Source organism: Prenolepis imparis, unplaced genomic scaffold (assembly GCF_030444845.1).
Source record: "Prenolepis imparis isolate NDT839.2.m4 unplaced genomic scaffold, iyPreImpa1.0 SCAF_10, whole genome shotgun sequence".
NCBI lineage: Eukaryota > Metazoa > Arthropoda > Insecta > Hymenoptera > Formicidae > Prenolepis > Prenolepis imparis.
Window position 1 is genome coordinate 10,651,592 of NW_028141168.1, and position 26,773 is coordinate 10,678,364.

Genomic DNA, 26,773 nt, shown 5'->3' on the forward strand with positions numbered 1-26,773 from the left:
GTCACAAGAGAAAGGAATCAATCGAGACATCTTTTATAGGAATAAATATTTTGTGCCCTTCTGTTCTATCTCTCTGTCTTCAATTTGTACTTGGTACTAAATCATAACTGCAGGAATCGATTGACGCAATAGCCACAAGGATAGCTATGTTTCCCGTAGGTTCATTCAGTTCATCACTTATACGCATACATCCAATAAATCGCTACTGTTGTTGACTCTGACATTTATATGTCGTTATTCGTCATGCAGATTTAACACGTCTGTTACGTCGCATACGTAATCAGGATGTTTGAAGCTCTTTCTTTATTTTACTATATTTAAGAATTTGTGTTTCAACGTGTTTACTTTTAATAATTTCTCTTTTTTAGAAAATATTGTAAAAATATATTATTTTTATCATTTGCTTAATTGATTCAGTTCAAAAATTTATTTCTGCAAAAAGAATCAATTAAGCAAATGATATTTTAAACTAAAATTGGGAAATTGTGCTTTGAAAATTGATTGTAAATTTAGTTTTGGGAAAATTTCTAAATTTAGTCTCGATTATTATGAGCTTTCGTTTTCGATTAGAAATAATTTTTAAAAGAAGCAGTCTCTCTTGAAACTAAATATAAGGATCAAAGAAACAAGTATATGAGATCTACAGAAGATCTAAAATATAATAGAAATAAAAAAAAATTATTCTTCTAATTATTGTTTCTCTAGAGTGTTATAAAATATAGATTTATATACGTTATGAGAGAATATATTAATTATATATTCACGATGTTACTTTGTGCTAATTTCTCAGATTCAGAGATTCAAAAAGGACAAGTCCAGTGTCTCTTGTCATTCGTTACATTTATACATGCCGCGTTCGTATTTCCTAATTTTGCCAAGGAAGCGTTATATCACGATGTGAAAACGACGTATTGCACCGGCTACAGAGAGATGCATGACGAAAATGCGGCAACGGTATAACGCGTTCGTGAAGCTCCAATTTCTCTCATAGAACGTTACGAGGGATAAGTTCCGTCATACGCAATATGTACATACTTGTCGCAAAGGAATCGACGTCGAAGGACGAGGGAAAACATAAGCTTCACAGGGCTTTCCCGATAGTAGTCGGAAGGCGAAAGGGGATGAAGCGGGGCGAGAGGAAAATACGCGCGCACGTACACATACTCGGCTTCACCGCCCTGCCGATCAATAGCTACAGGTGGCAGCCATTTCCTAGCCAAGTCGGCCTTTCTCTCTCTCCCCCCCTCTCTCTCTCTCTCTCTATCTGTCTTTCTACGTTATCCTTGCGAGATCACCTACGTTACGACCGACGACAGCCGATTCGACCGAGCACGAAACGGACAACCGAGAGCGTCAGAAAGCTTTGTCCTGCTTGCAAACTAGGCGTTATCGAATGTGATACAAGGTCGTGCGCGAAATAGACACATCCTCGAGAGTATCAACGTGCAGAGAATTGGCGATTAAAGGGAGGATAAATTTTATAGAACTCATAAAACAATTTTTTATAGTATTAAATTTTACTGTTGCAAAATATGATTTTCTTTCTCTCTCACTATTAGTTTTATATAATTTTTTTATACATTTAATAGAAATTATATTCATACAGTTATGCAAAAGTGTTGATCAATTGTAATTATGAATGTTATTAGTATTATCACAGAAACAAATTCCTGACAACTTTTAAAAGTGTTATTTTAAAATTAAATTAAGTGATAATGAACAATGACTTTTTTTACTTGTTATAAAGAAAGAATATTTTTCATATTTAATAGTTTATCGATATTAATTGTCTACATTTTTTATTATTGTAAATATTTGTTTGCTTATATCTTCAATGATACATCTTTCTTCCGTTTAAAAGCTAGTACTTCATACGTCAATATGAAATCACTGGTGATTCGTGATAACTTTACGAAAGAAAAGATTTTATAAATAATATTATCGACGCATATTTTCTCTGTGTATCAAAATTGGCTTGGGAAAATTCATTCTACATAATCTGACGACGAATGAAAGGCAAAGCGAAGATGATATTAGGTTCCTAATGATATATTCGATCCACAGTGTTCTAAATTCAGGGCATTGATAAGAGACAGTTTCTATCTTCATGCACCGCGGCGAAGGTAGTCGAGCGTGTGCAACTTGAGATTCTCGTCGACACGGTTGACTTCTCGCATCTCGCGATTGCAATGAGTGCGTTTTCACCTTCGCTTATCTTCTTCCGTATACACACACGTGTATGTCGCTGGAAATTGCGCTAAATCGAGGAAGCGCGAGTCCTCTGGGATCGAGTTTATCTCACGCTTGATTGCGACACGGAACGAGCTTCGATTGGGCTGCAGGCAACTCTTAATCGAGTCGATCGATGGCGCGGCGCTCACAAAAGCCTTTCCGTTTCTCGTAAAAGACGAGGGAAGGAGAGCCAACGCCGAAGCCAACCTTGTATGGTACAGCGAGCAAGATTAATAAAGGAGCTAATGAACAATGCTGTCGCGTGTTCGTGAGAACTTACACATCGAGTTTTGAATACACGTGCCTAATTCAAGAATCGAACGAAGCAGTGACAGTTTGATCATAGACTATGATTTGCTCTTAATTAAACGTTGATGTAAAACCGTAAATGTCGAGAAGATCATATGATTATGACATGTGATTTATGACTTTTGCGCGAGTCAAAGTCTGTTATAATTTGCAGAGTAAAGATTTTGTTTAATCGTTTAAACTGACCTTTGGAGAATATCGCGCAAAACATCAAATTTCCGGAGCCTTCTATGCACGCGAAACGTACGGAGCGAATTAATTTTCGTAGCCGCCGTATTCGTCAGTAAAGGATCGTCCTTTCCTTCAGGAAATAAAGGGATATCCAAGTATGAAGCCGCGCAATATTGATTAAATACGTCGCGTATCGCTATCCATTTCCGTCGGCTTAATTAGAACAGCCGCTAGGAACAAGTCCGTTCCGCATGTATATATGTGTGTGTGTGTGTGTGTGTGTATTGTATATATTATAGTATATATATTTTATATACACACTATATATATTATATATTATATATTATATAGTATATACTATACATATCAGCTTTACAGGAATATCCAGTGGAATGCATAGGGTTGATTTTATACCGCAAACCTCGACCCAAATATCGGTGTTCCGGACCGATAATAATTAAAGGCTTGACGATTTTGATGAACGATATCGCGAATTAAGCATTATCGTTCATCACTCACTCTTCGTTTACTGATAATCTCCGTACGTTGCGGTTCGTTCGTTTTCCGAATTTGCATCGCAATAATTTAATTAAAAACCTTATTGCGTTTCTCCCTCCCATCGAGCTTTTAATTGAATCGTAGGAAAGTAAAATAATATATTTTCTGCAAATTTCTATTTTTTTTTTCACTTTTTTTCAACTTTGAATTTTTGGAGAGCAATTTTAGAAATTGTATCTTATGGTTAATTGTAATTTCCAAGTAAAAACACGCACTAAAATTTTAACGTTAAAGATTTTTAATTAAATTTTGAAACGAAAGAAAAAGACTAGACAATTTATACGGATCTCTAACATACGAAGAATTTTTTCAACTTTATCAGAAAATCTTCGGAGGCAGAGGATATGAGTTTGGTATACCTATTCCTTAATTCTACTCTCTTTATATAAGTTTTCCTTTATTCTATCCAAGGAAGAATGGAAAGGAATGTAATATAATTCTTTCTTAAAGATGTCAATAAACCTTGATCGGAACTTGTGAGAGATAACTCGAAAGCAATATTACGCGCTTTTGTGTACCGCAGTCACAGTTGGCTGTCTTCCAATGTAATCGAGGTTGTATTTTGGCAACATATCGACATTGTTGAAATGTATTTTCCTCGTTCATAGATACGATTTTTATACAATTGAATAAGAAAAAAAAGATTATAAAAGGAGTGATTAAAATTTTCATTTTACTTATTTTTAACGTTTAATAAGCGAAATAGAACGCAATTTAAGATTTTTATTTACTAGAAATAAATTTCCGTATCCGGGTCACGTATATATAATTATTTGCTTGTTTTTCTGAGAAATCGAAAGATATTATTTACATTCCAAGCCACAAAGAAGATGCATAGCACGTACGATAAACAGGAAAATATATCTCACAAACTTTGAATAAGTCAGTTTTGACAATTCACGTACACAACTTTACAATGTTAAATAAATTCCTTCACATTATTTTCTTCAATATTTTCTCTGAAAATATTTTGATCGATTGTTTACTTGACACAATCAATCTGTATGCACACACAAGCTTATGTTCAAAAGTTTTTATCTCCCTTAAAATTCCGCTTTGTTTGCGGAAGTCGATTTGTCTTTCAATTGTCTTAACTTTTCTTTTGACGTGGCATATAGGAAACTCTTCAGTGCAGCTATTGAAGTCATCATTAATAATTATCCGTCCTTACATATGACACTTTAATACCCGACAGCTTCATTAGCGAACTCTGTTATGGATGACCCTGCCGTAAAAGTTTAGCGTCCTTCTCGTTATCCCTTTAATGGACTATACGCTCGTTACGTTTACGATCTGCTCTTGGCGTTGCTGGCAAACAGTAATGAATTATTACTGTCACAATATGCATTGCGCGAGCTACGTTGTCACAAAAGTAGTTGCAACGTGATTTATTTTCCATTTGATGATAGTTTTTTTAACAAAAAATAAAATTAATTAATTACGCACAATGACACACGATAAAACTCTGTAAAATTGTTTGAACACGAAGAACTGTGACTTTTAGAATTATTATGACATATCTTTTATGTATATTTTGAAATTTTTTACTTTTAAAATTTTATATTAAAATATTTTATTAAATAAAATTTGACTTTTCTATTGTCGGAGGAAGCTACAACATAAAGGAAAATATCAATGATATATATATACTCGTTTTCAATTTATTAGTGGAATCGATAACATCACATTACACCGTCATATAATGTTGTCGGGCGCGATTTAATTATTAAACCTTAATAAGTGGTTTGCCACGAAATCGAAACTGATAATCGAATAATCGAAGTAAAGAAGTACGATTGGCGCATGTTGATAGTCAAATCAGATTTCACAAAGCCTATCGATTAAATTTTGTTATAATAATTATTATTGATTTAAATTTTGCTATTGAAACTGAAGAAAATTTTACTAGCCACCAATTTGTTATAGCTGTCCTGTAAACAAAGACCGATGAGTTGCAATCAATCAGCCATTTTATCATTTGTTTCATGTATTTGAACCATGAAACAACATCACAACAAATTTATTAAATTATTTTTATGTAATAAAAGTATAACTTCGTTAAATTTTATGCCATACATTTGTCGTATCGATTGTAATTAATTAAACTTGATTTTTAATTTTCGTGATATAACAAAGATAATAACGTTGTAAAAACATTGTGTGAAAAGAACGCTGTCGCTTTTTCACCCGTGATATTCAAGTGAAATTTATTAATCCTTTAAATTAATTTCATTTTCACACCGTAATCATACGTTGCGCGTAACTGTGCATTCGCATGTGCATGTGTAACTTTTGCTGTGGTCGCAAGAGAAAACTTTTAGACTAATCTGCCCTCAGAAAAAGGAGGGGGAAGGTAATTCCCGCAAAGTGGTGGCGCGTAACGAGATCTCTCGCGGGAGTGGAAGTCACGTTTTTCTTGGAAAGTCACTTGGAAATTTGTGCCGTTTACAGAACCGTGAAAATTATTCGACTAAGGGAGGCTGATAATTTTGCATTTTTCTTAGAGATTCCTCTGTCTATAGTGAAACTTCTAACGCATTTATATTTGCAGTCTCTATTCGCGGTATTATTTTCATCAATACGTTTTACAGCTGTCTTAGCTGAATTAGCGTCACGTCCTAAAGATTATTTCATATTTAGAAAGATAAATAAATATAAATTCGCCCTCCCAAATCATTATTACATTGTTGTAGCGCATTATGGCGCGGAGGTCGCTTTGCCAGTTGAATAAAAAATGAGAAAGAGCCGGACACAAACACACACACGATGTAGAATTATACGCGTTGGTCTCTAGGATGCCGGGCGTGCCCAGGAGAAATTGGATTAATTCTGTACACAAACGGACGATGCGTGCCTTCGCTATCGTCGTTCAAAGCATAATGCTGTTACTAATGACACTATCACAGCTGAACTTACGTGCTACCAATTAAAGAGGCTATAGCTTACAAGTTCCATCTACACATATAGTGAAAACTAAATATGTCGCAAAATATTTTTTCAACTTTTATATATTTTATAAAAGTATAAAATATATACACTTTTTTTATATTCATACAATTTCTAAAAAATACTATCATATCGCCGTTAAAAAAATAAATTTATTAAGATCAAGAATAAGGGGGAATAATTTCAACCATATCATTTTACATAAATAGGACAGAGTTTTTGTATTTCACTGTTAATATTGCAACAACAATTCTCTTGTGTCCCAAAACCCGATTGAATCCGCTACGGGCGACGCTTCGGTTGGAACAACAGTCGGATGTTGGCGATGCAGCACGCTCGGGCAGCTCGTGCAACACGTAATAAACCCACCAGGTAACAAACGGATGCGCGAACACGCACGTGCGACGGGCTTAGACGAATGGAATCTGATATGGGATAATAGGTTCGAATCCGCTCTCGCGTGTAGTGACGTGTGGATCGATGGAGTTGATGCCAGAATATTGTATGTGTCACAAGTGTTATATAATATTGTGTACGCTATGGCATGTATATAATAATGTATATATGTATAAATGTGCGTGACACATTTCTACGTATGATGAAAGTATGATCCGATGACGCGATGGAGATTTCCGCTCGACCGAGATGAAAGTATCTCGACTTTCGCGAGGCAAATATTACTTTTATGATTTTTTATCGAGCGGATATACATATCGCAATACCGTATAAGATAGGATAAATAGAATATCGGATTAGAATTTCTCGTTGGAGTGTGTATGCCTCATGTATGGATGTGTCATATTGACATAGAAATACGTCATGTTTGTATGTAATAAAAATTCATTTGCTTCGGTTTCAAATAAACAACAGGCCGAGAATTTTCATCATAAAATAAATATTAATCTCGATCTCAAGAGGGGGAGGTATTGTATCCGTGTCGCGTTTATTTTTAATTTCCGTCGCGCAGTTATTGCGTATATATGTCATATCTATGGAACATACAGATAAAATATTTCCTCTAGAACGATTTTTTAGCTTTACAATCAATTTTAGAAGCTCTTAGAGGTAAAAATGTCTTATTGAAATAAATCTGTCGCGGATGTCGAAGAAACGAAATTTATTGAGGTTACCAACGACTTGCGATAAAAGTTACGTTCTTTAACAAGAGCGAAAGTTTTTTCTTCGTTTGGCGGAGAGGAAATCGGATAACGAATCGATGGTGAACGTATATAGATAAATTAGATTCATTCGTTATGAGAGATCATGCCTTCGCGTGTGAGAGCAAATTTCAGAGAACAACGCATCTTTTTCTGTGCTTCACGAGTTTGATAAAAACAAAAGACCAGCTAAAAATCGTAGAACTCTATTTCGAGATGACACGGTTGGAGAATCGATCGCCGCTAACTCGATACTATCTACAAAATTTTCGAATGGCGAGCACGTATGGTAGAAAATGAGGTCGCGTGTGAAAATAACGAGCTTTAGAGTGACGACGAGTATTGCATCAAATGACTTTCTTCTCACCATTAACTAATGCTAACATATATGTTATTCCGATTTAATTAAGATTTCATCGGAGAATAATAGGACTAGAATTCACTTCTATTAAAACAATATTTAAAAAAAAATATTTGCCCGTATCTTGGAATTTAATGTTTAAAATTTTTAATATCAGAATTTACATATTTATAAATTATAAAAAAAAATTTAGACGTACTCTTTAGATATTATACATAAACGACAAATAATTTAATTATATTTCGCTGTTTTAATTAATTTTAATTTTCTACCTCCACTTTGAGATTAAATTATTATATAAAAATTAAAACGCGTGCTACTTTGTTTTTCATTATTTCTGATATTTTAATTAGCAAACAAAATACGTAGTACATATCAATTCTTATCGTAATCGCATAGCGAATGTTCACCTTGTTCGTCACTTGTATCTATAAGAGTCAGAAAACGCGCAAAATAATTCAAATTCGTACTCAAAGTTTTTTTTTTTTTTTTTTTTTTTGCTTTAAAGAAGTATGATGACACGGATAAGAATATTCTTGAGATAGAGTTTCTCCAAAAACTAGCGCGTACTTAAATTCACTGGAAGATAGATGTGAAAGCACTGACAAGGGGAAGAGAAGTCTATTTGATCGTCCGCAACAAGTAGAAGCAACTAGCGTGTGATCAGCCGACAAGTAGTAACAGCTAAAATTATCATCCACGAGAATTCGCTGTTGGTGTTAGAATCAATACCAGGCTGTCGATAATAAAATTATCATAATGTTTGTCGATATAAGAATCAGAGTAACATATTAAATTATGTTTGAGATTAAAATAAACAAAAATATTATATATAAAATAATTAAAAACTGTTCATATATATAAATTGTTTTTTCTTGATTTATATATGTATATAATTTTTTCAAGTTTAAATTCATTGTATAATAAATATATACATACGAAAAGTATTATATGTTACATTTATCAAATCTAAATCACCTAGATTATATATTATATTTATTCAAAGATAGTGGATTATATCGTTATATGTTATGTGTGGTGTTCGTTTTATATATGTAACATGTATTACTACAATTTTAAATTTGCAAAACAAAATTCGTAAATCCTATATACAAGAGCAAAATGCATATATGATAACGCTCAATGATGGCAGTGGTCTCCGGCTTAACGCCGGTATTAAAGTATATAGCGAGCTCAACAAGTAGTCACACTGGGACAAACATCATTTTACGGGAAGGATGGGATCGACCAGGGGTTGCTTTGTAATGGGAATCGTTATAATCCCTGTGTACAAACGAGGCCTGGATTCGCGTATCATCGATCTTCCCAGCGTAGCGATTTATCACCATCAAGCTATAAGAAAGTACCGCAAGCGATGGACAAAGAAGTTGTTTCGTCGCTTCTTAGAGAAAACCGAGGATTACGAACGGAAGTTGACTGGAAATCTTTTCCTTATTTATTTTTTTTCTCCGCGATATGATATATTTCTGTCCGAAAATAATGAAATAGGATCAAAGATAAGTTTATAACGTACATAAATTTTTATGTAAATAGAATCATGCTTTGATTATTCAAGTTTTATTAGTTTAAAAAAAAACTTGAATATAAAAACGCGAAAATAAATAATAATTTCTAAAATTAAGGAACACACACTTTATAGAACTAATTTTATAAAGCTAGCATTGGGGATTAATTTATAATGCATAAAATTTATATTGCATTGGTTTTTATATTGCGTTGCAAAATCTTCTTTTTTTCACAGAGCACACAAGTTTTTATTCTCCTCGATTCTTAATAATTCCAATGTATATCGTACACATTTCCAATTCTATGTAATTAATTATTAATAGTTATTAGTTGTCTCATCATATTTGATCAAGATATATTCTCATACCGCGAATGTAAATGTCTGACAGTTTGTGCAATCGACTGTATATAGAAGTCCAATTTAACGCGGTCGTTTCTCGATTTCCTCTCGAGTTAACATTTCCGATTTGGTTACAGGCTTATTTGATATTCGAAAACATAACCGCAGAATCAAGAATGTGATTGATTCATGATGAATTCCATTTAGTGTCGTTTTTAGATAAATTTTTGTCTGGAAATCTCTGAGCGAATTGCTAAACAAAATATCTTTCTCTTGTATAAATATTCAGAATTTGAAGAATTTTATATAACATAGCAAGTACCGACGATAAAGAAAGAGAGAGAGAGAAATTTTTTTGCGTTAGCAATTAATTTAAACAACAAAGTAAAATAACGCATTTTATGGAATAAACGTACATATACAGTTAGAGTCAAGTATTATAAATCACGAGTTCATAATAATTAAATTTATTTTCTCTGTGTTGTTTATTTTATTTTTTTATAAATCAAGAAAAACGATTTTAAAACAGATAGCATCATTTTTAGCGACGGGTTTAATTAACGGGCCGCTATACATGCACGACACTTATGTCACCGTGATCGTTCAAAGAATTAAAAATCCGAAAAGCAGGATTATTGTGTCTGTTACAAAAGCTGGATATATGCGGCAACGATAATTTCAACGATTATTTTCCAGATACATCTGTTTTTCCGCACGCGTGGAATTTCGTTCATATAAAAGGAACATAAACTACTCACATATCGCGTATCGGTCGCAGTAGTGTTGTAATAACTAACACGTCTGCTTTCACTTCCTCTCAATATACTAGTTTCGATTTGACCGCGAACGATACGATTTCGGATCGCGTGTAATTTCGCCAGCGAAAAAGTGGGTCATTCGAAACATACGTGTTGGGAAAATGAACAATACGTTTGTTGAAGTTTATAAATAAAAGCAAAGAGAAGTAATTCTGAGAGAGATGGCGTATATCTATATTAAAAAAAAATTGTTTTAATATACTGTTATTTCAATATATTAGTTCAAATTTTCTAAAAAAAAATTTGTAACTTTCCTTAACTCGTATTTAGTGCGAAAAATTATAATTTTTAATTTTTAAATATTTTCCTCATAAAAATATCGTATTTCAAGCCAAGTATCCGTTCGGTGTTAAATGTTACCATATAAATATCCATCTCTTGTAATATTCGAAATACTGAAGCGTACATAAATAGAAAATAATTTAAATAGAAATAGAAATTTGTTATCCATTGTATCTAAAACTGAAATAGAACACACTTTTGCCTTTTGAAGTATCTAATGCCCCAATAATACACATTTGATATCTGAAATGTGAACCAAAGAAAGTATATGACAGATCGATGTTTAAGAATGGAAGTTGCAATTTGTCGTTCGGTATCAGATTCAAACGTTATCTACAGATTTATGGCATTCTTCTGTTTTATACAGATTCTTTTTTACGTTTTTATTCATCCTTTATTTCTTTCTTTCCCTATTAGCGTCAATATTATATGTTAATCCTTGATGTTATAATTTCATAAACACGCTGTTCATTGTTGCGTTTGTAAATGTGGCTGCACACACACATAATCTCCGTTTTTCTCCCGATTATTATTATAAAACTACACGGACAGATCTTCTCGTCTGGATAATTTTGTCTCCGTTTCTCGTACGTCATCGAAGACTCCCTCCAGCCAAGTTATTCGTCGTAAATTGCGGGGATGGTTTGTTTGCGCTTCGCTCTAAGGCGATCATCCATCGCAGATATTGCGTGTTACGGTCTGATGCCTCTCTATATAAGACTCCGCTTTTGCGATTCATTCAATACTCTCCTTGGAATTTTTCTCAATACCTACTACGCATTCTGTCAATACTAAATATCCATTATAAGAATGTTGAAAGCGGATTTATGGAAAATTAGCGTATTTATCAAGCGTATCGAAGATATAGCGATAAAGAATTTGATAGAAAAAGAAACAGTTTTTATCCTAGCTTTTCGGGAGAAGTATTATATGAGAGACGCAAAAATATAAAATACACAATATGTAAACTCATAAGCAAAATGGCATTAATCGCGATGCGAAAATACGAGGTCGCCTTTATTCGCCGTGAACACGCGAGATACCCCGGTCATTAACATCCTCTTCCTCCCTCTCTCTTTTTCTCCCAATACGAACGAACCACCTACGCTTTCGCTAATTAATGTAGCTCGTAAAATTTAATCCCCTCGGGAAAGAAGCGTAATGATCTACCAAATGGCAACGTGTTATCCGATACGAGAACCCTCTCCACTCTCGCGAATCCGTCAGAGATTTTCGAGCAACTCTGCAACTCTGCGCTTTCGCTAACCTGTCGATCGCGTCATCTCACGCAAATATTAACTTCGGCGATTAATATGAGCAAATACCGGACTGCTTCTCGCTGCGCTTCTCCCTTCCTTCTATCGTCCGAGAACGACGAGCGCCCACGTTCGAGGGATATTATCCGCCGCGTTGGGATCATCGTGAGATAAATTAATATACGCCGGAGTATTACGAGCGAGGAGTGCTTGAAATTCCATTCCGCCCATTGTTCCATCCCGTCCCTTCCGTACCGTCGTTTTTCTCCCGCGCTCCTGTTTCCCCGTACTTCTTTCCGTGATTCTCCATCACCCTTTCGCGCTGCTCTTTCGTATCGTTTCTCTTTGATATTTTTCCTTTCCCGAAAATTGGTATAATCGTCCCATCGCCACGTTCGGATGCATTTTCGCTTTGCCTGAGCTTACTTCAGTATCGCGCGCGAATTTCTCTCTCGGAACGATTTTCTCCCTCTTCCCACTTTCTATCTTTAATTTAAATTAAATTCAAAATTAATTTACGCCAACGTTTGTATTGTTCATGCGTGTTTATATTTTATGTCCGATATCGCGTCCGTTTGTTGCGTCGCATACATTATGCGAGTACGTAAAGCGAGTTCCATGCGACATTATGCGAAAATTCTGACCACGTGGCAATAACAAATTTCGGCCACAACGGCCGAGCACTTAGCGCGACGGACGAAACAGGGCAGCGTCGCGTTAATCCCGCTGAGCAGACTGGTTAACAAAGCCATTTCGCAATTACTATGATTCACGCAGCCGTGAAAACCGGTTGCGAGCGAAATTTGTCTTACCGCACGACAGGTTAATTGCCCGATCCACGGAATGCGGAAGAGAGTGGGTGCGGCTTTCAAAGCGGTGAGACCGCGTCAGCTTCCTGCCATACGAAATCAATTCGTGAAACCAAAAGCTGACAAAGTTTGCCAAGCTACCGCGACGCGATAGCATTAAAACGCTAATCAACGCTTCTAAAATGATTTTGCGGAATCTATACCTATCTATACGTTTAACGATTGAAAAATGTTTCGGGATGCAAGATCGACAATAATAACTCTTACAGTTTATTTGAATAAAAAAATATTCAATGCGTTGAATATTTCTTAGGATAAAAATATATAATTAATCACAAATTGTTTTCAACTATTTTATTTCGTCGAGAACTGTTTCATTTCAGGAAAGCGATTATTTTAAATGATATTACAAATTTCAACAAGTTAACAACGTAAAAGAGAACAGTCTGTGAAAATATATTAATTTAAATTTGTTAATTAATATTATTAGTTATCGATAACAAGCGTTTAATACGATAATTTGATCATAATTAGTTGCGGAGATAAAAACACAAGTACAGATTGTGTTAATTATCTCATTATTGTCAAAAATCATTGATTATATTCGGCAGAATGTATATTGTGTGCACGTGTAAAATAATGTGTATGCACGTCATATGTAGATCTGTACAAATTTATTATTAGTTTCGATAACTACAGCAGCGTAGTTTGAATACGTAATTACAGTACCGTCGTGATCAACTACGCTCAGGAATTAAGTGCCTTTAGTTGCCGCGTGGATGATTTCCTTGATTGAAATTACAGCTAATGAGAACGAGTACGTATATTGTAGTGTCGGTATGCGTTGATTAAATTTAGCGAACTTCATTTTGGTACACCTCTCTCTTTTTACAATTTCCGGTAGAAAATTTTATTTTAACGACTAAGTCGCGCAATTTCGAACGCATTAGTCCCATTTTATTTTCCTGTATCTTTATTAAATACAATCACGCGTATTGTCGTAGAACTGTTTAATTAAAGCTTCTCTTTGTATCTTTATTACATATGCATATACATTGCACGAAGGAATCTTGTGCCGTTTCTTGCTCATCAAGACTCACAATTATCCTAAACATCTGTTCACGAAAAACAATATGTTTTATTCGTGCAACGTATTATTAGTTTTGGATGCGATAAATTTAAATTTGTAATTATAATTTCGTCATTAGCTGTACTCGAGAGAATTAGGGATCTATCAATGTGTCCTGCGCCTTTCAACATTTGAAAATACCGGATGTCGAAATACATATATATATATAAATATTGAATTATTGAATTATTCTTTTGACATGTGCGATTTCATGCAGACTCGATGCGACCGTTTGAAATTTCATAGAGCATGAAACATAAACGAGGTCAAGCAGGCTTCTCTCTGTTATTTTATCAGAGTATAACAGTTCCAACTTTTATGAGAAACTTGCGCTTCTCTGAGTAAAAATTAACTTTTGTTAGCAGACCGAGAAAAAAGAGAATTATTCGTCTTCTTATCGCCATTAAAATAATATAATTTTAAAGACCCAGAATATATATACATATTTTAGAAAAACTTAAAAAATTATTAATGTAATGATCCCTTTCTAGAAAAAGGCATGTTAAGTTGATTCTCGTAAGTAATGTTGCCTCTCTTCCGCGATGCTGATTGGCTGTCTCGATTCGCGTTGTGCGTTATATTTATAGTATCAAAAGGCTGTCATCGCGAGGTTAGCAGTTTGACAGTTTGTTCAAAATAAAATTAAATAAAATAATAATATGTTTTAAATAATATGTTATAATACTTTAAACCCAATTAATATTTTGACAGTTATCAGCTGATTTCTGTCAAAAAATATTAATCAAATTTAAAATATTATAACATATTATTTACAATTTATTACTATTTCATATTTTTAACATATTATTATTTTAAAATTTAATTAACAGATTAACGCTTTATTAATATTTTTTACAGACATCAGTTGATTAAACCGTTAATTTGCTAATTAAATTTTAAAATAATATGTAAAAAATATTAAAATAGTAAAATATGTTGTAAATAATATATTATAATACCTTATCCGCGATTAATATTTTTTGACAGAAATCAGCTGATAACTATCAAAAATATTAATCGAGAAAGTTTAAAGTATTATAATAACATATTACGAGGGTAAGTCAAAAAGTAAAGGGACAAATAAAGAAAAACACATTTATTTTAACCTATGTGGAAAATTTACATATCATTTTTCGACATAATCCCCACCAACATCGATACATTTGATCCACTACTTAATAAGCTTCTGTATTTCATCCTGGAAGAAAGATTTGGGTTGGATGCGTAGCCAGTTATGTACCACTGCAATGACCTTCTCATCCGAAGAAAAATTTTTTCCTCGTAGTGCTTCTTTTAATAAACCGAAAAGATGAAAAGAAAAAAGAAAAAAAGAAAAGAAATACGAGAAAAAAAATTGTTTTTCGATGAGAAGGTCATTGCAGTGGTGCATAACTGGCTACGCATCCAACCCAAATCTTTCTTCCAGGATGAAATACAGAAGCTTATTAAGTAGTGGATCAAATGTATCGATGTTGGTGGGGATTATGTCGAAAAATGATATGTAAATTTTCCACATAGGTTAAAATAAATGTGTTTTTCTTTATTTGTCCTTTTACTTTTTGATTTACCCTCGTATTTTATTTAATTTTATTTTGAACAAACTGTCAAACTACTAACTTTCGCGACAGCCTCTCGATGCTACAAATATCACGCACAATGCGAATCGAAACAGTCAATATGCATCGCGGAAAAGATGTAACAATATTGCGAGAATGGACTTAATGTGTATTTTTAAGAAAGGGATGTTAATAATATTTTTTTAATTTAATCGAAATAAACAATTTCTCACTCACCGGTCCGTGCAGTAGCGGAATTGTAGTACACAGCACACATTGATCTGCAAACAAAATATTCAAATTATGTATATACATGTGTGTGGGGGGGGGGGGAGTGTATATGTGTGTACAGGTGTTTTGAAAGTCTGGAAACGGTCGAATATTTCAATGTAGTTTAAAAAAAAAATGATTTTAGGTTTTACCTCACAGTTGCCCCGTTGTCGCCCGATGCCTTCCCGGGCCTCCTCCTCCTCTCTTGGTCCATGGTAGCACTCACGACACTCGCGAAACCACGAATTACGATCGCCCGATACTTTACACGGCACTCCCGACAGGCGAAACTTTACACGGCACTCCCGACGCGACGCGTGAGACACACGCGTATTTCGCGCATTGCACTTGCAATGAGAAATAACGATGCGAAAACTATAATCGCACGAATCAATGTCCGTTCGACACTCGAGAATGTCGCAATCAAACTCGCGCACAGCTTATCAGCAATGCTACCTGTAACAAATAAAATAAAATAAAACATTACTATTTTAATTTTTATAACATATTTATTATTTTAAAATTTAACAAATTTTCGCTTTATTAATATTTTTTGACAGACATCAGCTGATTAAAGCGTTAATTTGCTAATTAATTTTTAAAATAATGTTATAAAAATTAAAATAATAATGTTTTAAATAATGTTATAATATTTTTGACAGTTATCAGCTGATTTCTGTCAAAAAATATTAATCAAAAATAAGGTATTATAAATTATAACATATTATTTACAACATATTACAATTTTAATTTTTTACCATATTATTATTTTAAAATTTAATTAGCAAATTAACGCTAAAATTTAATCAGCTGATTTCTGTGAAAAAAATATTTTAATCGAGTTTAAACAAACTATATTATTTTTTTTTATACATTCTTTTTAATATAAAATTGAAGAATGGCGCGCGCTACGTGCGCGCTTGTGTTGTTCTAGTCTTTTCAAATATTCCAAAATTTCACCCCTCAATTTTCGTTAGGAAAATTGAAATTAATCATCTAGCGATATGCATGCGCTTGCTCTCAGCAACATCATATGCACGACGAAACAAAGCCAGATATTAATTTGCGCTGGTAAATATTTGTTTGTCTAAACTTTCTAACAAAATTACGTTCGACCAAACATTCCTTGCAAAGCAACTAGCATAAAGCTACGAGAGAGCATTGTTTGCAAACTACAAAGTGATATGGCACGAGAATTCTGCGAAAACTTCCATATCCCTCCTTTAAAATAGAAAATTTATTTATTTGCGCTCAGAGCAAGCTGAAAATATTTACGAATAAATATAAAACGTTCGATGGGGGATGGCAATTACGGAATGTATTATCGAGGGTCATAATTCAGAGAGAAGACATAAATATCCATATTACTTATCACAAATTCATTTTAAGCATAAAATATCGTATTATAATGCGAACGTTATTGACGGTCTCGAGCATTTTTGCTCCAAACCCGTCACACTCGCACGTCATTAACGTTGACACTTGGGTTTTCAGATTACACGACGACGCGTCGCAGGCTCTTATGTCACTTTGAAAGCGAGGGATAACAATCGCGAGAGATGATTTCACGGCAGGAGGGCGAGCCGCACGGCTCCAGTTGCCATCAAACAAGATTCCACACCTCTGTCACGGGAATATTGTGAGCCGAGGTCCGCGATTGTGAATCAGCAACGAGAGGTCACGAGGAGTCTTTATGCCGGCAGCCAGCGCCGATCAGCAGGAAGTGACGAGAGACGCGATTGGGACTTAGGGATCCCCTGTTTCCTCCATTGAGAATAAGCGGGATCGAAACAGAGCCGTCAGGATGTTTAGCAACAACGCGCTAAAATCCTTTATGAAGAAGGTAGGTACATTATTTCTTGCACAGAGTTTTCAGATCGCCGCGAATCATTTATTAATGTATCGAGTAAAACGGTATCGATTCTTATCAGATTGTGAAATAATTTTGTTCGTGAAATTTTCATTATTATTTATCCAAACTCCGATGCACCACTTTTGAATATGAATTTGATAAAAGTATATGGCGTCGAATTTAAATTAAAAAAAACAAATGGAGCTTTTTAACACGACATTAATATGTAATGGTGAAAAAATGAGATACTACCAGATCTGTAATAAAATATAAATTACATATGGCACTATAATTGTCAAAGACTCCGCGATATAATTGCATTCGACACACACCCACACACACACTGGTGATATGAATTTCGTTCGTATTTGCGATTGAACGCGAATGAAAAGCACGTCACGTCACGATTTGCAATCGAGTATTTTTAGAACGTAATGAAATGTAAAGCCATGCAGATGCGAATTATACACTAAAACGTCCGTAATTACATCACGCGGGGCGAACCGCGCGGTGAGATCTGCATGAATCGAATCAGGATAGAAAATTCTGGGTAATCGATAGATCGTGCCCGGAGTACGCGACCGGTTATTTAACGACCGGTTTCATCCCCGTGAATATCCGGCGCATCGAATATTCAACAGTTGGCATCGATCCCGTCGAAAATACGGAGAGCGCCCCGGAACGAACGATCCCAATATATCTGTCCGGACCAGAGATCTCGAGATTCTCGGGGGCGACTTTAAGGTACACATAGGTACAGCGGACTCGGTCTCTCAGAGATCAGTGGCAAGATATAAAGCATTTATTTGTGTGCAAATCGATCGTTACTTCGCAAAAGTCACACTTTAGAATTGTAAATGTCCCCTCAACACGATATTTCCATTCTCTTGATCAGCGAAAATCATTCCATTTCGCGTTAATAGCGCCGTGTAATTTGACCATTCGTAACTAAATACCAAAAGTCCATGTTTTAACGTCACGATGTAACGATATACCTATGTCATTTCATATAGTGGCATGAGATATAATTAAAATTTATTGATACTGAAATTAATATTGTTGTACTGTGTCATGTAATCACAAATATCAAATATTTAACGTGATACATATATCAAACCGAGATATGAAAGATGATATGTCTTTGCATTTTCAATTATTTAAAATTCTATACTTTTTGATAACAAATATATTGAAAAAAGAGATAGAGAACTACAATATAAGAATTTTTTTTCCATTTTATCATTATTAATCGATATAATCGATTAAGTTTATTTGCTCCGAACATTTGTTATAAAGCGAATTAATTTAATTGCTGTGTCAAAAAGAATGACATTGCGACAAACTCGCTATTATAAAAAGGCTGAAAAGGATAAGCAACTCGCGCTCGCGACACGTGTACTCGTGACACAAGGATTACGTCCTTGATTTTCTTGCATATAAACTTAATCGCGCATAGTGTTTCTTTGCGCGCGCGCGCGCATATGTGCATATGTCTGCTTCTCTGTAGAAAATCTCTTTGCGCCATATCCGAGCTTTTCCAAAGGCAGCTTGATGAGATGAAAGCTTTTGCGCGCGGTGTTTCTTCCAGCCAGTGCCGCTGAAAATGTTTGTACGTCGGTCCTCTCTGTGCCTTCTCTATATTCTCGACTTTACGGTAGCTTTAGAATTTTCGTGCTGTATCATCTGCCCCCCTCGCACTATTTTTTCTCGCTTCTCTATTTATATCAATTAATAAATAGAGATATAAATGCTTTAAAAATATTTCTAACATTTTTCGAAGTCATTTTATTTGACTCTCATTATTATGACTTGCAATTTAATTAACGCTATCTGCTTGAATAATGATAATAATATTAAAAATAATCACACTATATTTATAATAAATTAATTTTTGCAACAAATAATTTACATTGCAATGCAGGAGTTATTTTTGCATATTTTTATTTAAAATTATATCCGGTCGTCGCTATTATTATATAGAGACGTAATTTTCCGTAATATTCCATTGGATATTTAATGTCACACGGTTCGCTGATTTTTATTGCGCGCATATTGCATATTGAGAATACTTTCTTTATCTTCATTTTAATATTTGACATAAACTTGATTTTGTTTCATTTGACGCTTTTTTCGCTTTTGTCTCTTTCGCGCCCTGTGGAATTACACCATTAAGCGAAATTTTGCCGCACAGACACATCGTCACGCTTATTCATTCCGTCCCTGTTTTTCGCATTCCGACCTTGTGATAGTATTAAATTATTCTGTATTTCACGGGGGATTTGCAGCAAAGTGTTTTTGCCTAAACATTAATATTCAAAAGAATACAAATGTCTCTCTTTTTTTTACAATTAATGCACATGACTCGTAATCGAAGAGAAAAAAAATTATCTAAATAAAAAATATATTAATAAAGTAATATAAAATTTTATTTTTATACGAATTCTTATTTTGAATAATCTTAATATTCAATTTATTCTTTTTATAAATTTTCTTTCCAACCTTCTCAATAAAAATTTCGTACCCCATTTGGATATTGAAAAGTACATCATGTGCGCGCTATCTTCTCTTTTTTTTTTTTTACGGTTGTTATGTTTTTTCTCACCTCGCGCGGTCTAGCCGAGGTCTCTCGTATGTAAGAGGATACGGCTTTATCGGTTGTTTCAAAATTTATCGAGCCCATGACGCGAAATTATTTATTTGCTCCCCGATGGCCTCAATATTCGGCAATGGCCTTAAAGGTCGATCGTGATATGGTCGAGAGGCTTGCTTTTTATAACTGCGAGTACGTCGAGAGACCCTCTCTTAGCGATTCTTCTCGAACACCGCCATTACTTTCATCGCCGGCGCGAGATTAGGGCGCTGCCAAGATTACATCGGAGATCAGACAGTTTTATATTTCACTGACTATGCGTTAATATTGTATAACACGCATACAGAAATATATCGGCCACATATATATGTACGCCTTGCGAAGATATGCGATGAATAAAATACAAAAAAGGGTGCACGATTCGATATTCCTTCCATGTTCAGGCACATTCGGATAACGGAAATATTACTTCGATATTTTTAATGCTGCATTACGAATAATAATACAAATATCGCAACTAGATATTAAAATTTTGTATTTTCTATTCGCAAGATTTTTTCCATTGCGAGAATAAGAAAATCGCGATCAGAAAAAAAAAGATATCGATATAAGACTTTTGTCTTGAAATGGAAAATGTCTTAGATAATTTTACTTAGAACATCATTTCGATTTATTATATCGCATCATTTTGAATTGCTCGCAATATTTCGCGGCCTCATTTAAAATTTCTTCAAAATGTCAAACGTATATCAAGAGACACCAAGAAGCAGGTAATCTTATTAAAAGCATACTTCTCTTAGACGTTTATATATATATATATATATATATATATATATATGCATGTATATATTCCCGTTTTCTTGTGGAATCAGAATCTTCAACTTCTCCTTGGTGTCTCTCTTCTCTTTAGCAAGGGTGTGAAATTCGCCCGTCGTAAGCATTAAATCTTCGAGCCTCCTCCCCTCCTATCTCTCATCGATCTCGCTCGATCTCGTAAAGCAAACTTTTATTAACAAACTTTTGCGATAAAGCTGTATCAGGGATAACCCGAATCGCAAGCTGTCATTTCCAGCGCGATATCGTCTGTGTGTATCGTCGCGATGGGTGTCTGTGTATGTGTAAGAAAGCTTGTCGTCTCTTTAAAAAAAATATCACGAAAGTCGAGCTGATCTTTGTGATCTCCTCGACGAAATTTTCCGCCGACGCGTATTTCCTTGTAACGCAGGCAAGAAACTCGAGCAACTCGGGAACGAATACGAAAGGCCGGGATCTTGCGGAAGGTGGAAAGTTTCCCATCTTCTGACGTCGCAAAAATTCTACGGAAATTCTACGCTCAACCCACGCATGGACATTTTCTCGATTATGCGATCATGTCTAATATAGCATTTCCGGATAGGAGCGTATTGCTGCGCGTATTATTGCAATTGCTGTAGAAATATTTGTTGCTAGCGTGGCGCTTTTTTTATAATTCAATTTCGTTTTACTTCCCTACGATTCTCACTGCGGTATCCAGTTCTTTCTATCTACGAGTTAATCTTGCCCTTATTATTTTATTTATTTATTTATAATTATTTAGATATTACATCATTTACGTTAATGAATAATTTGTAGAATTGAGGATATTTAAAGCGTTTAATGCACGCATGACGATGCTTTTATTTACGCCGAAGCTAAAGTTTAAGATTAATTAAATTACGTCAATATTGTTACTTGACTTTCAATGCTACCGTTTCTAATCTAGGAGATTGTTTTAGCGAGACTCGTATTCTGGGATAACTCTCCTCTCGTTAAAACAGTACATTTTCCTGAACGTAAACTCGCACAGAAAAGTTTTTTTACACACCATTTACAACGTTACGTATATAGAGACTATCGCGTCGGTCGAACCTATCCGGGGATACGCTCGTCGATATCGTTATTGCGCGGATTCTGAAACGTATTATTTTTTTTCTGTGTTACCACTACGCGACCACTCGAGTTTGATGAGCAATTTCATTAACGATCATCTTCCATATTACATCGAGCGAGGATGGAGCGTCGTCGATGGAACTGACCTATTCTCTAATTCATGAGATGAGATTATTCGCATTTCTCTACGTGAAACGTGAGTCGGAATGAAGTGATGTTAGCGTGTCACGTGAGAAAGACGACGATGAGGTGCGCCGTTGCGTTTTAACGTGCAATTTATCGTTGCGATATCATTGAGAATATACATAGTTTTATTAAACCGCGTTGTTACACCGCGTGATCACATTCCAATGAATAAATTAAAACGTCATAGCGTGAGAGAGCGCGATAAAATGCGCGAAAATGGTCTCGATGTGGGATTAACTGATAAGATGCGATTGAAAGATGCGTTATATTTATACTTTCATGTGTCAAAATTGTGAAATATACGATATTAACATTTTTCGTCACGAAGGGGAAGAGGAGTTAGAATTATGTAACTTCATCTTTAAAAACGTCTCAAAGAAGTAAGCGCTTCATCTCCGGTTAAAATAAAAAAATAATCGTTAACATTCTTTGCACATACATGTATCGCTTTCTTTATACTTATAATACGAATTTTTTGACGAGAAATTCAGAAAAATCGATAGCTCTGCTTTGACACGTGCCGCGCAAACGTGTCTCGTCAATCTGATGTTCAACAAACACACTCTGACATTTAGAGGCTCAAATTATGTATCGCAAGCTAAATTGAAAGATCGCGAGAGAGTTATTTCGCTTCTCGATCGAGCTCGAAAGTGCAACCTGATAACGACTCTGTTGCAGCTCTTTGCGAGACCTAGTTACCGCCATGAAGTCGACATGTGTCAAAACCAGCTTAAAAGCACGATGGTAACGTGCAACTGCTCGTGTCATTAACAAATTTACCTGCCGTCACTATACCTTTGTTCTTGTAATTCATTCAACAATTAATTAATTTATCCTTTGATCATTAGCTATCGCGTGAATTAGTCCTCTGCAAAATTATTTGCTCATTAATATAGCTTTACATGCTTTTTGATGTAAATTGTAATTGTGATTTGCACATATGCATATTGCACATATTCTCTGAGAATACGGTATGTACAAATTATTTTCGCAGTATCCGTAAGTCTTCATTATTTTTTATTTTTATATTCTATTGCTATTTAGGCTATTAATTAGTTAAAATGCATTCTTTCTGCGCGAGCTATATTTACATTATACATGTTTGTATATGTTGCATTATATGAAGTAAATATAGGGATTATATAAAGATTTTATACAAAGACGACGCGGAAAATTCACGATGCAAATTTATGTATTTCTTTGTAAATAATTCGTCGAAATAAGTAATCTTTTTACTTATTTCGCGAATTATCTTTTATATTTTCTTCATATTTTTCAAAGTCATTAGCAGTGCGAAAGAAACGAAAGACACAGCAGGATTATGTGTATGTGATTTTGATTTTAATCTTTACTCTTATATCCTTAAATTCTCATCACGATGATCTCATTATGGTTTGATAGAATTATCAAAAATTGTATATCATATATTAGTGCTATTATTACCGTTGTCTTTTTAAAAATCGATATTTTAGCTTGCTACATGATTACTTACTCAACTCGCTCATAAAAAGATCGTATTTTCAAGAAAAATGCCCGTTTAAGAAACTTTAAGTTAGGAAACATTGCACTATTATACTAACCAAAGCATTTAATGGTTGCGTTCGCGTAAAAATAGCGATAAAAACCTAGTGCCAATAAAAGAGCACCAACTTTCGCTATTACAGTCTTAAGAACTTCGCCCGTTAGTGCCAAACAACGTACCTCAACAATTAAGGTAATATTTCTCTTTCTTTCTCTCTCTCTCTCTCCCCCAAACTTATGACAGCTTAAAAAAATCGCAATTGATTCAGTTTTGGTCCCGAAAAATACGGTCGTCGGGGATTATATAAACGGATAAATTATGTCACGATCCGAAAAGCCGGAATTAGAGACCACTCTTTTTAGTGTATTCGTGAAATATATAGCAGAGTGTGCGTCGAAAAGTCTCGCATGCATTCGACGAGCTTTTTTGCTTATCGAAGCATCGGACATCATTTTAGAGCCAGAGTCATTTTAGATTCACTCGTGCCTTTTAAATGCATAAGATTTCTGATAAATCGAAGCAAACACAGGTTATGAATGCCGTACCTTGTGAAAAACCATTTTTCAATAGAACCTACCACATCATTCGTCATCTGAAGGGTCGCGCTATTCCGGCGTAGAAAATATCGCATATTATGGAAAGAGCATTTACATCGCCCTTTTTTATTTATCCCGGTTGCTTTTTCCTTGATTATGGCTTTTATGCTCATCAATATATATTTCATCAATAAAATCGTGAAAAGAGCTGCTTTCACACATCATATTTTATTCATGCGCTTTTTACGTAAAAATTTCATTTCGCGTATAATATAAAATAGCATGCCATCTATAACACATTATTCTCTTGAAATTTTTATCAAAAAAAAAATTGAAAATGAGAACGTGTCCTTTTGATGAAAAATTATCTAGTTTTAATACGTACACCATTAAAACTTGGTAAGCAGTGCGCATAATACATAAAAATATTTTTAGTCATATTCATTACATTAGATTTATTGTGAATATAAAAACTTTAACGTTCTAAGTGATTCGAGGTAGGTTTTAAGATTGTGAGAAATGAAATAAATTAAAATCATGTTAACTATTAATAATTTTCTGATTAAATTATTAATTCGTAACGAAACAAAAAATGCTTCCAACAGAGAGAGATCTCTATTCCTTTTTAGAGCGTGTTCTCCTTTTTATTTTTAACAAACGTCGGCGTCAATATGTGTAAATATACGTTTAATTTATTTCAATTTGAGTGAGCTAGCGACGACAAAATTTAATTCCCGGTACTAAATGCACACAGTTTTTTTCACTCTTTTCCCCATTGCGGATTCTCCTTTCGCACGCTTTCAACTTAATATGATTATTTATCATGGCCATGGTGGCCGATAAGTCGGAAAACGGATGAGCACAGTTTCCGCGAGTATCTACGCAAACATGGGTGCACCGCCATTTTCATCTATCATATGCGATTATACTTCTTCCGGTGTCGTAAATTACACGTTATACGTGCAGATGTAGGTCATGGACCGTTCGTTACATCCTACGTGCCGACGAGTTAGTTCAAATGCACGTTAGACGTTTATAGAAACTATGCGAAATATTAAAAAATCAAAATCATATATCAATGAGAATTAAAGGCAATGATTCGAAAATTTCGATTATTTGTCATCTGAGCGATATTATTCACGGAAAGATGATTATAATTTAAAGTCTTATATTTTCGCGAAATCTCCAGCCATATAATCCCATTCCTTCTCTGAAGTATCATAAATAATATTATCGAGAATATCACCGATTAAATTCATAAATGATGACGATTACATGAATTCGGAACTTCGGTTGCACGCGTCATAACATTTGCAAAATTGCACGTGTTATAGGTAATATACGGTCGCTGTTCGACAACTCGCGGGAAATGCAAATGTGTTGAGTATTCCAGCGCGAGTATATATCATTCGTGCGTGTAATTATAAACTAATTGGCAAAGCTATAAGAGTCATAAAATCAAATACACATCAATCTCTTTGCAATTTACTCGCTTTTGATATACGATTCTGCGATAATTTTGACGGTACGTTTCAAGTAGAAGAAGACAAGAAAGAAACTTTATGTATATACTATATATGACAATCGCAATAACAGTTTCATACGCGTGTAATGATTTATGATTCATATACGTAATGCACGATGCATCTGGCCGACGTGGAAGTGAATATCCAATATTTCAAGAACAAATTTATTGGCAATCGCGCAGCGTAATTAATTAAAATATATATGCAGTGCGTCGAATACATTATACGTGCCACATTCGGAGCATCCATCTTCATTTTCAGATACTATAATCCGCAGTTCGTTCAAACAAGAAATTCGTTCATAATAGCGTGATATTCAATATTATCCGGTTATCGTAAAATCAACGATTTGCCTGTCGCAAATTATACACGATGTAATCAAATGCACGTCGAACTCGATGATTGCGCTGATCTGCAAAATGACGCGCGCAGGCAGGAAAACGAGAGGATGGATGGGACCGCGTGCGTGCGCGCGCGGTTTAATATTTCCGATGTACGTATAGGTATATGTATATTCGCATTGCTGCGCTTTTCATCAACCGGGATCAAATCACAACGTCCCGCCGGCTGTTCCCGACCGCTGTAATCGTTTCAGGAACGAGGCCTCGCATTATGCCGCACTCAACGTGCCAAATAACATAGCTAGTATATATAAGGGAAGTATGCACAGATGCAGAATAGAGGCGAGCAAACAGAGGCGAATATACTTCGGACAAGAGAAGTACCGAAAGCGTATCACAAACAGAAAGCGAAGTTTGATAGAAAATAAAGTTAGAAAGAGAGGGAGAGAGAGAGAGAGAGAGAGAGAGAGAGAGAGAGAGAGAGAGAGAATTGGCAATCGGCCAGATGCGATGCAATTTACATTTCGATTACGAGATTGGCTTTTGCATGGGACTCGCTTGTGTTTCTGTACAAAGATATTTATATCATCC

At 34.7% G+C, this 26,773-nt stretch overlaps 1 protein-coding gene across 7 annotated transcripts in view; it reads left to right on the top strand.

Moving 5' to 3' along the window:
- The window catches only part of Fife (regulating synaptic membrane exocytosis protein fife), a 172,326-nt gene that overhangs the window by 36,254 nt on the left and 109,299 nt on the right, over positions 1-26,773 (top strand). For all 7 annotated transcript variants that reach the window (XR_014426318.1, XR_014426319.1, XM_083048651.1 and 4 more), the window contains exon 2: positions 17,216-17,564. Coding sequence is in view for 5 of the 7 variants with exons in the window: in XM_083048651.1 (XP_082904777.1) it covers positions 17,526-17,564 (39 nt within the window). In the remaining 2 variants the exon portion in view is untranslated. The remainder of the gene's footprint in view (positions 1-17,215; positions 17,565-26,773) is intronic.